This window comes from Sesamum indicum, linkage group LG1, assembly GCF_000512975.1.
Source record: "Sesamum indicum cultivar Zhongzhi No. 13 linkage group LG1, S_indicum_v1.0, whole genome shotgun sequence".
NCBI lineage: Eukaryota > Viridiplantae > Streptophyta > Magnoliopsida > Lamiales > Pedaliaceae > Sesamum > Sesamum indicum.
Window position 1 is genome coordinate 13,913,059 of NC_026145.1, and position 14,078 is coordinate 13,927,136.

At 35.0% G+C, this 14,078-nt stretch overlaps 3 protein-coding genes across 4 annotated transcripts in view; 2 read left to right on the forward strand and 1 right to left on the reverse strand.

The window, feature by feature from the left end:
• LOC105166488 (outer envelope protein 64, chloroplastic) overlaps positions 1-4,305 on the forward strand; it is an 11,373-nt gene extending 7,068 nt beyond the window's left edge. The window contains exons 7-13 of one of the 2 annotated variants that reach the window (XM_011085867.2): positions 45-213; positions 1,149-1,286; positions 1,375-1,575; positions 2,215-2,342; positions 2,426-2,477; positions 3,342-3,411; positions 3,752-4,305. In XM_011085867.2, the coding sequence (XP_011084169.1) occupies positions 45-213; positions 1,149-1,286; positions 1,375-1,575; positions 2,215-2,342; positions 2,426-2,477; positions 3,342-3,411; positions 3,752-3,834 (841 nt within the window). In that variant the 3' untranslated portion in view covers positions 3,835-4,305. The remainder of the gene's footprint in view (positions 1-44; positions 214-1,148; positions 1,287-1,374; positions 1,576-2,214; positions 2,343-2,425; positions 2,478-3,341; positions 3,412-3,751) is intronic. The other variant, XM_011085878.2, reaches the window with a different exon arrangement.
• LOC105166506 (uncharacterized protein C17orf53) lies at positions 5,828-8,869 on the reverse strand. Its single transcript, XM_011085887.2, has 7 exons — positions 8,383-8,869; positions 8,111-8,187; positions 7,700-7,762; positions 7,502-7,603; positions 7,365-7,430; positions 6,749-6,821; positions 5,828-6,577 (listed from the first exon to the last, which is right to left on the reverse strand). The coding sequence occupies exons 1-7, from the start codon at positions 8,831-8,833 to the stop codon at positions 6,081-6,083; spliced, it is 1,329 nt and encodes a 442-aa protein (XP_011084189.1). The 5' UTR covers positions 8,834-8,869; the 3' UTR covers positions 5,828-6,080.
• Positions 11,008-12,283, forward strand: LOC105166516 (protein C2-DOMAIN ABA-RELATED 4-like). The gene is made up of 3 exons (XM_011085897.2): positions 11,008-11,113; positions 11,290-11,696; positions 11,790-12,283. Exons 2-3 carry the CDS (start codon positions 11,418-11,420, stop codon positions 12,078-12,080), a joined length of 570 nt encoding a protein of 189 aa, XP_011084199.1. The 5' UTR covers positions 11,008-11,113; positions 11,290-11,417; the 3' UTR covers positions 12,081-12,283.

Consider the following 14,078-nt stretch of genomic DNA (forward strand, 5'->3'; position numbering starts at 1 on the left):
TTCACTGAATCTTGAGTAAAGTAATTCCTTGTGATTTCCTGCAGGTACGAGTTCAAACAAAATCATGATGAATGGATCAACTCCGTAAAGCCCAGTCTGGATCCTGTTATCTTAGCGCAAATACCTGATGTTTCGGGTCTGACTGATGCAGACATTGAAAAATGTAACACAATCAGGAGTGAATTGCGTTCAGCTATTAATATGCTGTTAAAGGTATTAAACTATCCAGCTTGACATGATATATTTTTTGGTTGTTACCTGTTAAGATTTCTAATGGTGTCTTATGTATTCTAGAAGACATGCTTTTATTAGTTTTTCTTTGCTTCTGATCGGTGGAGGCTTAAGTGGCTAACCGAACTGATCTCTTTACCTTTTTCTGCTCTCTTGTTTAATTTCCTCAAAGCTGGGCACTAGTCATGCATGCGTTAATAAATTGTTTCCAAATCAAATGAGAAGTAAAGACGTGACAACTCTTGGTTTTACATTTTCTGGGTACTGTGAAGATGACTTTCTTGCATTTTATTTATTAGAAATTACTTTTTTGCTGTAGTAAATCATTAGATCCGTTTCAAATTGTTGTGTGAATTGATTTTCTGTTTGTCAGCGCCCTGTACCACTGCCTCACCTTCTCTTTCTGTCTTGTAATTTGGATTTATGAAGTCTTTGGTTTAGCATATAATGCTGTTATATTCTAGGAACTTTCAAATGGAAGTTGGTTTAGTCATTTTCTCACTTAATAGTCAGTAACACTAATGATTTATATAACCAAGGAATCTCACTTGAGGTCGGATTTTTCTTTTTAAAATATGTGCTTGAGTTTGTTGCCATTGCTACATCGTAATTTCATGTGCCCTTTATTGTTATATGTTATCTGGTTTACAGAATTACTTAGATTAAGAAAAGGGTTCATAATTTTCTAGCACTTCCATGAGATTCTTGGTCCTTAACATCATAATGTCAAGTACCTGTGCTGCTATGACAACAAACCTGGGGTGGGGATGGGAGGAAAGCAGCTCTTCTGTGCTCTTAGCAGAGATACTTTCTCTAGCCAATATTGTTTCCAGATGTTTGGCCTGAATTTGGTACTTTTTCGCATCTTTGCTTGATGCCATAGTTTTACTTATTTTTTATCTGAAAAATGGTCTAAGCAGGATGATGGAATATTAGTAATTCCAACCTCTTCTGATCCACCTCCGAAACTTGGTGCCAAGGATGTTCTTTCAGAGGAATTCCTTATTCGAGCATCTACTCTTTCAAGTTTAGGTAGTATGTCAGGATGCTGCCAGGTTAAAATTCCCTCTCTTTTCCACACACATTTCTAGTGGTAACATTGAGTATAATATGTTTTCACACTGGCTTCTACTATAATTGTAGGTTGCCGTACCGCTCGGTGTGTATGAAAAGTGCCCAGTTTCTTTGTCACTCCTAGCTAGGCATGGGGGTGATAGGTTTCTTCTTGACACTCTGCAGACTGTATATGCATCTCTACAAGAACAGGTTGATACAGCTGGAAAGCCTAAATCATCTAGTAAAGCTGTTACACAGGAAACATCAGCGGAGATGGCCAAAGAAAAGGTAATTCCTAACTGAACATGTCTTTTTGGTGCTGACATGAGTTGCCTCTACAACAAAATGAATTGAGTAAGTCTTTTGTTGTACACTGTCATTGCATATATTTTCTGCATTTGGAGTTAGTAATGTTAGTTTTGTGGCATTCTCTGTGCAAAATTTCCTAGGAACCTTCCAGAATGTTGAATTGTATTTTCTGCATTTGTTTTCTATTGACCTTTAGGTGAATAAATTTCTAAGTTGTGGCATATCAATCTTCTGCATGTAGAGAAGTAAACTAGCAGGTGAATTTTCAGGCCTATTAAGGAGATGGGTTAATCTAGTTACATGGGCAGTTTTCTGGATGAAATTCAGCGGTTCTCATCCTAAGAATAACAGTGTGCTGTAATTTTTTCCATGCATGCACTCACCCATGCTTGCCCCACTACTCTGATCTTGACCTATTTGCAACCCTGCCCATTTAGGTTTCCTTGAATTCTCTTTCATATCTTCTTGTCGAAGTGGATTGAGGATTTTCGTTAATCTTCTTCCGGTCCTGTTAATTTTGTACGTTGGCAAAGAAATTAGGTTAGAACCTGTTGCTTAGTTAACTCGTGATATTCTTCTGAAGAGATCTTGACGTTCTATTAATCATCTCTCTTTTAGGGCAATCAAGCATTCAAAGATAAGCAGTGGCAGAGAGCCATTGGATTTTATACAGAAGCCATCAAACTAAACAGTAGTAATGCAACATATTACAGTAACAGGGCTGCAGCTTATTTGGAGATGCGAAGGTAGTTGAGCTTTTAAAGCTTCTTGGTTTATTTCATCTGCTTGGAGATTTTATATATGTTGCTAATTCATTCTTGCTTGCCAGTTTCATCCAAGCTGAAGCCGATTGTACTCAAGCCATTGATCTGGATAAGAAGGTTGTCTCTCTGTCTCTTAAAAATGTTCTATCTTCTTTGGGGTCTTGTTACCGCACACCTTGCCTAAGATATGACTTCTGCATATTATGTGAAGCTTTAGTAATTTGTTTCCAACTATGTAGTTGATGTCTTGTGATGATTTGTGGTTTTCTTTCATTTAATCTTTTGCCTTCCAATTTGAGAAATGGAGTTATTAAATCTTGCGACAGAAATGGCTGTAGAGGTTGCTTGTGCATGTCCTCAGGTGTTCTTATTAAGACGACTACTGTATTTCTCTGTTACTGGTTTAATGGTTGCAATTTGGTAAACCCTGGCAGTGCAATTGTTACAAAATATTGATGCAATGTATAAACTTGTTTTTAAACTGAGTTTTTGAATGACTGCTTCGGTTTTGGAGACCAGCGGCTCTGGTTTCATGTAAGGTGATAACAAACTTGGGCTGGATGTAATTTGAGAAACTTCGCTTGAGTCTACTGTATCTAGACCTAACCTCAAAGGCTTTCCCACTACTATACTTTTGTGTAATTCAATATGCCTTATTCTTGGCAATGCAAGGATGTTCTTACATCCGTTTTTGTTTCAACTACTAGTTTCTGCATTTTCCACCTGATGAAATTTGATGAGATTATATGTGATTATTTGTTTTTTAAACTTTGGGGACCTTCTGTTCGAATTATTGTGCTTCATGTAGATGAGGAGGTTGCATCTGGTATTTATTTGGCGGTGCAACCATTATTGTGTATTGTTTGATCTGAACATGTATGCCTCTTGCAAACGATTCCCTGCTCCTTGGTTGGTATGGGAATTTTGTATTTGGATAAAGAAACACATGACATGTGCCTGATACTTTTGGTACACTTGCAGAATGTAAAGGCCTATTTGAGGAGGGGAACAGCACGGGAAATGTTGGGATACTGTAAAGAGGCAATGGAAGGTTAGTCCATTTTTTCTTTGCTTGTTTTGTAAATGTGATGTGAATCAACTCTGGGATGCAGAAAAAGGCGAGGGGAGTTGGAGTGAATCAGAAATTTAATATGTTTAAAGTGTTATCGAGAATATTCTTGGTCGAGCCTCGAGAATAGTTGATGTTAGCGTGATTGGGTTGACCTTTGTTTCTTATTAGAAGAAAACTATCTGGATTCTCGCATTACTGCTTTGGTTCACATACAGTATGATGTATGATGATTCGTGTTTCGTGGTGTGAAGGCACTCTACCAACTTTCTTGTGCTGTTACTTTCTTCAATTTTCCTCAAACTCTACTTTTATCTCGCAGATTTCCGATATGCACTCGTTCTTGAGCCAAATAATAGAAGAGCAGCTCAGTCTTTGGACAGGCTGAAGAAGTTGTTTCAGTAGTTCATTATAATGGATGAAGCATCAAGAATACCTCAAGTTGCCAAAATGTTGTTTGTGTAAACTGAGAAATCAGTTCTTCCATGGAGCCACTATCATCTTTACAAATCCAATTACCAATTTGCGTTAGAAATGGAGGTCTTGATGATGGTCTCCCTTTTTGTCATGTAGCAAGAGGACCTGATGAGAAATACTTACCTGAGCACGGTACATTCTCAGTAGTTGTAGTTTACATCATTTATTTGTTTAGTATAGCGCGATTTTTGTCTCAGTTAAACTTTACATTTCAGGTTGTAAGGTCATTTTATTTTTTTGGTAGTATCCATATTTTCCATAATTTTTTTTAAATTTCTTTTGGTCCCTCAGCTAACAATAAACACACTCTTGTTACATTAACCTGGTAGAAGTGAATTCTGATATCTCTGGGGGAACAATGCCTGAAAAAGTTTATAGTTTCTCTGGTTCTTCCTGATATTAGCAAGTGTTGCTCAAACTTCTTTGCCCTAGTGCTCTACACTAAATGGATTAGAGCATGCTTTATATGCTGGTGGTGATCATTATTGCGATTGAATTACCAAGTAGATATTGCAGCTGAACATGTTTGTTTGCTTTTTAGCTTGTTATTACAAGTGGTGGATGTCTATTGCTAATATTGCTGCACTTCTTGGTTCATCCGGCGCATTGCTGGCTGAACATCTTTTGATCTGCATTCACATTTTTCTCAGTGTAGATTGTATCGAAGTAAAATTTATCTCAATTTGTGCTTCTGAGCCGCAATTTGGTGGTTGCTTGTGTTCATGGGAATGACTGCATGTACCTGAGAGTCAATGTAATGACTAGGAAAAGAACTATGCTTGTTTTTGTAAGTGCTTCCTCTTATGATGTATTCAGCATTGTTCCTAAATTTGCTATGGTCTTTGTACCTGTTGTCCAAACAGTTTATCCACACATCTGGCGGATGCTCACAAATAGAACAGGAATGGGGCTAAATCATACTTTGCTACATCAAAGGTTGTGATGAAATATTTCTGAACTCGTAGGAATTTGTTGACTGAAACATGAGATGATGTTGGAAATAATCTGGAGATCCCTTTGGCTGAGCTTGACAGTATGAACACTGTAACATCTTTGTCCTGGAAACGATTAATGGTGCTTCTATTTCCCATGAATTTGCATCAAACTATTTCTGAGAGGCCAAAGAGTTGGCATAAGAGGGTGTTTGGGTGAGGTGATCAGCTTAACAAAATATTTTATGAGATCTTGAAAAATATTTGGTGAATTTTTAAGAGAATGAGTTTATATGATTAAAGAATCAGATACTAAATTTTTATTAGTTTCTTTATCAACTTGTTTATGGGTTTGTTCCTGTAAAGCGGTTGAAACCCATTTTCCTCTAGAGAATTAGCTTTTTGAAGTGAGAATCAATGCCAAAATAAATAAATGAATATAAATGTATGTATATATATATATGTGTGTGTGTGTGTGTGTGTGTGTGTTCATATCATAAAAGACGCTTGCTAGTTTAGTGGAATCTTTGGCATTATGGTATGAATGGAAATTTATAATTGAAATTGGTATTATGATATGATCAGAAATCTATCGAAGATTAAATTAGTTCATTATAATATTTCAAACCAAAACCATTTGTACTAGTTACAAGCCATTTAAAAGATTTAGTATCCCATTGTTCAAATCATAGTTATATGATGTATAATAATTGCTTCAAAAGAAAATTTTGGTATATGATTTTAGATTTAAAATTCAGAAAACCAAGAGGATAAACTCTCAGAGTGGGATCCCGATCCCCGTTCGTGGCTGCACCCTCAATAATATGATCGACGTTATCCATGATTTCTTCATGCATAAATTTTAAAGGGGACATCAAAGCTTGATATATACAGCTAAATATAGATAAAAATGGGAACAATAGCTCAAGCAACTGCTCGATATACCTGCTTCAGTTTGTAAGATACTTTCATTCCATAAATTTGCTTTGGTGGATATAAATTAAAAGAACAAGTTGTAAAAAGATGATACTTGGAACCAAAAATTCTTCTTTCCTTATAAGCTGTCAAGTTCTGTTATCTCTTACTCACTAAAAACAAAACGTGTCCCGTAAGGGTTTGCTCTTTTTTCTTTCTTTTTCCTTTCTTTCTTGGTGAGGATGGTGGGGTGGGGAATATACATTCTTTTCCAGTATCTGTTCAGTTAATTCCTGAAATCTTTGTAAAATGCTGCCAGAGGAAATTTTACCAGAACAAAGAGCCACCATCTTCATCACCAGCAAAAAGTTCATCCAACTGTTCATCTGTCCACTGTGGCAGAGAGGTTTTCGATATCTGAGGCTGCCTTTGCATCTGGACTACATCAGCTCCTTGAATCTCTTCACAACTACTTTTCCCAACTGAATTGGTCATATCGTTAGTGTCATTGCCGTTTCTTTTACTTTTATCATTGCCATTCACAAACTCTAGGTGGTCAGCAGTAATCCTAGTTCTGGTCATTTGTTCAGGTACTTCTTTACAGGCATCTTGGCTTAAACTTTTAGGCTCTCTCCAGGCTGCACTTTCACTGATGGTGGCACTATTTTTTGATCGAACACTTACAGTGAAAAGATTCTGCCTCTGGATGACACTAAAACTTTGCAAATTCTCAGCCTCTCTCGTGCATTGTCTCTTCTCAATGGCTTCCACTGTGACACTTTGCATAGTGGTCATCTCCATTGCTTTCGCTTTTCCACAATATTCTGAAATGCATCAAGTGTACGAAATATTAGATAGATTTCTTTCTCTGAGCAAAGACTTTCAGCTGTTTAGCGTCCAGGTGAAAAAGAGATTCTTGAAAGATCTCTTCGCCACCAAATGTTAGCAGCAAAATAGAGTTTGCTGATAAAGTAAACTCTTTGATGTACCAATACCAGGATCAGCATATTGGACAGGATATGCACAGCCTTGAAGTTTTGAAGTTGAGCAACTGTCTTGGCTGAATACCTGCAGATATGACCAAAGGAAGCAGTGACGATGAGAGCCAAGAGGTACCACAAGCACCTAAACTAGTCAAAAACATATATGTTAAGAATGTCAATAGGACTGTGTAATACTGTTGTTTCATGCTAGAGCAAGTGGACAACAAGCTTAAGAAAACTCTTTACCAAGAATACAAGTATGATATATGGTGTGAACATTAGATAATGTATGCCCTCTGCAACTGAACAAACTGCTGCCCACAAGAGATACTTGCCGCAGAGATGGCTTGCTGCAAGGGCAGCTGGATTTATGGTTGATGCTTACTGTGATGAATATACTCATTGGCCCTTTTTATTTAATTTTTACTACAACGAAGTTTTCTACAACTCTTAATTATGTGATAAACAGAGAAGGAGAAGTTGCACGATAAAATAGTAAACTGCATTTGTCGCAGCGACAACACAATATTATACATATATATATATTCATTGACCAATGAAGTTCTAGGTTTTTGAAGTCATCACATTGACCATTTCATAATGGGACATGCTGGAAAACAAAGTGCACCTTCACCATATTCCTCAGCGTTATATTGAGATAGTGTGCTGACCTTACAGGAGCAAAAACAGCAACCTGAAACACAATTTCTCATCAGTTGCTGAAAATACAACACTAAAGCAGAGCACAATAGATTTTGAGTGTACCTTATGAAGTATTAAAACGGACCCAATAGAGATGTTCTTTCCAAATTCACTTTCAGAGAGGACCTTGTGATGAATGGTAGCACCAACTGTACCTGTAGGGTCCTAAGTTTGGAAATGATGAAGTCAGTAACATAAAGTTCAGTGTATTATTATTATTATTATCGTTATTTGTTATTATTAGTATGCTCTCCTTTATACCTTTAATAACACCATCAGACCCCCAAGACCATTTGGTGTGCATGACTTAATAACAGCCACAACCTAACACCAGAAAATCAAACATGTAATGGAGCAAATAATGGGTTTCTGAATTCAACCATACAGAAACATCACATATATAGCTTAAGCAAACAATCAGGTTATATTATTTTCAACGTGTGGACAACGGACTTTTTTGCGACCTCTGTTCTCCATTTATGTATCAATTTTTGCTTCTCTTCACTCAGCTATTTCAGTTTCAAGTTTGCCTATACCAGTAATCTGGTGCTTGTTCCTTCTAAAATATTATTTATAACTTTACCATCAAATCCATATCCCAACCTCTCTCTTAAGAAATATAAGTCAAACTTTTTGTTAGCTTGCAGTGCCTTCGGAAATCTTATTTAATACCTGAACAACCTTCCCAGCATTCAGGCATTTCTTGATAGAGCTGATAGGTGTACTTCGGATCACACCAGCTTCAGCACCTACAGAAGAGAAACACGGGATACATTGCCATTCATTACATCTAAAAACAAACAAATAAACAAGAAATACGTTTATGCAAAAAACACAAACATATAAGCTACACTAAATACGCGAGAATCTCACATAAAATGTTGAAACCTATCAAAGCATAAAAGAATTAAATAAAATTCGTGGGCGGTAATTTATCACAGTACCGAGGAATTGGAGCGCAGAAAGCCAAGGATGTCCAGTGAAGTCATCATCAAATTCGGCAGTGTCTTCCATTGCCCTCCTTATATAATCTTGTGTAGAAATTACTCCATCACTATGATTGCTACCGTTAAGGTCCTCGCAATTACCATCTCGACGGCAGGAGAAATTCAGACTCTCGGAGTCAAGATTTTTACGAAGAATGGCCGCTTGAACTGCTCCGGCGGGGCCAGGAATAGAGCGGGGGCGCGAAGTGGAAGGCGGTGGTTGGTGTTGTAGTTGTTCGGGGTGGTTTTGAGAGGGTTGCGAGGCAGGCGATTGAGGAAGAGGATTTGCAGCAGCAGGTGTAGCAGTGGTGGTAGGGGAGGGGGAACGGCGTCGTTTGCAAGCGCGGAGGAGAGAAGGGAGGTCAGAATCGTCTAGATCTAAAGCTTCCCATGGCTCCTCCGCCTCCATTGTTTTGACTGTTTCATTTGGAGGGAAACTCAAAGGTTAAATGCATAAAACCTCCTTATATTTTAGTAAAAATGCAAAAAAGCCCCTTATCATATGATAATTGTATAAAATGCCTTTGTGATATTATTATAGTCTGAAGACCACTTGATCTAAAACTATACTAATATTTTTATTTTTTTTTTAAAAAAGGACTCTTTTCAATAACCAACGGTTACTGTATCATTTCTTTTTTTTTGGTCAATAATACCCTAAGGCTGGTTTTTTTTTCTTTTTATATTTTTGAAAAACAACGTATTAATTTATATATTTTATTCTTATATGTACTAATTGATATCTTCCTCGGTTATTTTTCTAATTGCCCAAAACAAAGGACCAAAGTACTAAACCCATAATTTTTGGATTTACACTAGTCACAAACAAGTTTAATTCAATATGACGACTCAACAAACAATAGAGGTTCCACGTCATACAACTCTCCAAATTTCAGGCAATGCTACCTAAAAAATCTCTAGCCAATTCTTCCTGTATCTTTGAAATCTGCCCTATCAAGCAGCAAGTATTTGTCTCTCTGGATTTCAAGTTAATAGTCATATTTTCGTCAAAATAAGACAAGTCGAGGGTGTTTAGCTAAGCTTATAAGCTCATCAAAATATCTTATAAGGTGACTGAGAGTTTATAAGCTCAAACAAGGTGCTTGACAATTTTTTTTAAAGAATTTATAAGATCTTAAAAAAATTAACTTTTCTAACTTTTTTTAAAACGTTTTATAAACTTTATAAAATTAATATATAATTAGATAAAAATATCCTTACATACACAACCACTCTCTCACACACACACACATACACAAGGATATAAAGAATTTTATTGCTATTTTTTTTGTATTTGAAAATGAGAAAATGCTTCATTAATTTAATAATAAACTATTATTGTTAACATAAAAAAATTGCTATTGAAATTATATTTGTTGAAAAAATATAAATACAAGATATTATAAATTTTATGACTAGATATAGTCATGATAAAAAAATAATTAATTATATATCTATGTTAATATTCTACTAGCAAAAATTTAGGTAATAATTCATTATTTTTTTTATTTTTTATAAAAAAATTATCTATTAAATTTTTATTTGGAGTTAAACTAATGTGAACTATTTATGAAAGTATTTTAAAATATTTAAATAAAATATGTTAAAAAAATAACTACTTATTTGATTATAATAGTATAATGTCCTTTTTTTATCATCTTACCAATAAAAGATCTTATTATGCCAAACATTCTAAAATTTCATAAGATGTGAAAATATTTTATAAACTTTAATATCTTATTTTATCCAAATATTTTAGGGGCTTATTTTTAAAATAAGATCCAATATATATAAGCTCCTAAAACATCTTAGCCAAAACACCCTTTAAATCCACGTTTGATCGTTATATTAGGTAGCTAACACGTGCAGTTTTCCAATTACATATAGATTGTACTAATCAGATATCCAATTCTATCCCAAAGAGTCCTATAAATAGAGACATAGTGTAGTTAATTTGATCTACACATCTTTCTCTAGGCCAACAACATGGAGATCCACTCTCGGCTCAATTTTTGCACTCCACAAACCTACTTTAGATTATATTTCAATCGTGTATCATTCCGCACCAAGTATTCCACCATTATGTTTTGTTAGTTTATCACTTCACATCGATCCCGTGCCAAAGGAAATAGCACGTCTAGAGATTAAAAAATATTTAGGCTCTATATATCAAAAGTACTTATATAATTCTTGATTTTCTAAAAAAGAATATATATTTGACCAAAAATACAATTTCAATTAAAACAACAATAATGTAACATAATTCATTCTTATCACCTATTTTCACAAATAAATACATAAAAAATTAACATTTCAAATTATATATACATTGTATTATCTGAAATAACATTATATATAAAGAAGAATAGAAAATGCAGCACCGTGAAAGGGACAGTGTGTGTGTGTGGACAGGAAGCAATGACAGGCCGGCGTTCTCGCCATAGCACTCCTGCACCATTACATCATCATCGAACAATTAGGCACACCACCGCCCATTTTCCATATTTATATAATAACAATGCATGCATGCAAGCATCCCCTCTCTCTTTCATCCATATATATATATATATATATATATATATATATAAAACACAAAACACAAACATTATATTTAATTAATTGAAATCAGCTTTAATCGATCCCTCTTCTCACTCTTCTTTCCGTTTCTCCAAAGGATACCTCCACAAAAGTAAGTTCATTCCCACAAATTAATCCTACACATCATCATCATCCCATCCCATCTCATGCATGCATGCATGTGGAGTGAAAATTTTGTCTGTTTATTTTGTATCCCATTTGTTGTTGTAATTATAATGAATAAGGATATATGATGAATGTACGTATGCATATCTGGTTTTGTGGCAGCTGAGAGGATCGATCGAGAAAGTTAATTTCATGAGTTTGGGAGGAAGAGAATTGAAGAGAAATTAATTAAGACAAAAAAGGAGATCAGAATTGTCGTAGTAGTAGGTAGTGGGTGAAATTAATTATATATGGTGTCTGTGATGGGTGGTGGCGAAGCAGCTGATAGTCCTCAAAAGACATCGATATCGACCTCATCATCAATCGACACTCTGTTGGGACTGCTGAGGATTCGAGTGAAGAGAGGTATTAATCTTGCTGTTCGTGATGTCCGAAGCAGTGATCCGTATGTTGTTGTGAGGATGGGGAAACAGAAGCTCAAGACTCGCGTTATCAATAAGGATATCAATCCTGAATGGAATGAGGACTTGACTCTTTCTGTTTCCGATCCTAATCACCCCGTTTCTCTGGTCAGTACTGTTTATTAATTTTTCACTCACACCATCCATCCTTCTATTAATTTCATACCTACAATTAATAATAAAATGACGGATTGCATGCAGACGGTGTTCGACCACGACACTTTCAGCCCAGACGACCCCATGGGAGATGCTGAGTTTCGTATTACTCAATTCCTGGAAGCAGTAAGCATGCAACTTGATGGCGTCCCAGATGGTACAATCATCACAAAAGTACAACCATGTAGGGCTAATTGCCTGGCTGAGGAGAGTTGCATCGTCTGGACAGACGGTCAGGTGTTGCAGGACATGTGCCTCAGACTCAAAAACGTCGAGTGTGGTGAACTCGAAATTCAGCTCCAATGGATCCAGCTTCCTGGTTCCAAGTCCGCCTAGACGGACAACCACCATACATATGCCCGCCATCCAGTTGCTTCTGTTTCTATTACCATCTATCCTTTATCTTTATCTCCTTCATAAACTTCCATGTTTGTTCTTTTTTAAGGGTTTAATCTTTTGTAGGTGAAGTTGGGAAGAAAAAATTGTTGCTCAAATCGAGTTTGATCCGACTAAATTTGTCACATAACAGATATTATATACTTGTTATGTGATTGATTATCGTTTCTAAAATATATATCACACATAACAGATATTATATACTTGTTATGTGATTGATTATCGTTTCTAAAATATATATCAATCACACAACAATTATATTATACTTATCATATAATTAATTCAAATTCGAACAAACTCGATTTGAGTTACAAGAATTTCCCAAGTAGTAAAAAGTGCCTTGGATTACATTATACGTGTATGAGGCATATTTGTAGCTTATTAAGTACACATGGGGATATTTGTTGTTGTTGCTAGTAATTAGAGAATACGTATATACGTGCAAAAGTATATGTACAATTACAATATAAAGAAGTTATTGTTTTGTCTTTCTTCTAATTGGTGATGGCATGATTGTCTTTCTTCTAAGTTGCAGGATCAAAATTATAATTTATTTGTTTGTTTTTCCAAAATATGGTCATGATATTCCACACCTCAGCATGAGTTATAACTATTGTTTGCAAATTACATGATAAATATCATACACTTAACGTATGAGTGGCATACAATTCAAAAAAAATAACTAATTGCATGATAAGTATATCACACTTGCTCTATTGATGATGGTTCGACAAACCTGATTCGGGTATAAATTTTTTCCTCCTAAGAAGCCAAGTGGCTTCCTGTTAGAACCACACATGTCTTCCCTCAGTCATTGGGCCATCCAATTGGGCTGATCCTTCGGTTTTAGTGTACATGGGTGACTCATTCTTGGGTAGTTGGGCTCACAGGTTCTTTGATAAATGAGAGCATTAGTATTGATCTGGGATTTCCATGAATGATGGTGTTTAATTTAATAAAAATAAAATTTCTGAGAAAGAAATATATCCTTTTTTAATATTCCAAACTTGAATATCAATAAACAAAAGAATCATAATATAAGAAGACAAATAGTAATTTTATCCAAAAAAAAGAGAGTAGTTGTTATAAATAATATTTCTTTTAATGAAAAAAATGAAAATATAAAAGAATTAACGTACCAATTTTAATTGCAGGATAAGAGTTAAAAATTGTGAGTCAATCTTTTTATGGAAGTCCAATTAATATTTGAAGAATGGTGGACGCAGATTTAGTAATTATGCAGTCAAAGTAATTAACGACAAAAGATGGATGATTTCGAGACTGACCCTTAATCTTTATCCAATTTATGTTTATTTACACCAAAATCATGAAAAGTGGTCCTAAACTCCCAATAACTATCTCTTATTATATAAATTTCTGGAGTAGAAAAATGACATCTTTTTAGAAAACCTAAGTAAAAGAGGAGGGGTTTTTAATTAATTATCCCATGGGATAAGAGACAAAAAGATGACTTTCCCTCAAAGTAATCAAAAAATTGCATGCCCCTTTTGAAACCCTAAATCCATTCCCTAATCTCAAATTTCCACACCAATTTGTGTGGTTCAAAGATAATGTCTAGGGTTTATAACTCCAAGAAGGTTTGTAAATCTGACACGCCAATCTTTGCTCCCCGCCCCTAATTTCATCTCTCGTACAAGTTTCTTTTCTTTCTTCTTTTTTTTCTTTTTTAAATATATATATATAGTTTTAAACCAATTAATGTACTATTATTATAATATTCAATACACAAGAAATCGATATTTTTAAATCGATCAAGAAATTCAAATTAACAAGAAAATAACATACTATTATTAAAAATAGACTAATTATTTATATCCGTAAAACTCAAACAGAAACTCAACCTCACCACTCTAATAAAGAATCACTTGTCCTAATTGAAGTAGTTGATTATTTTGGAATTACACCATCATTTCATTT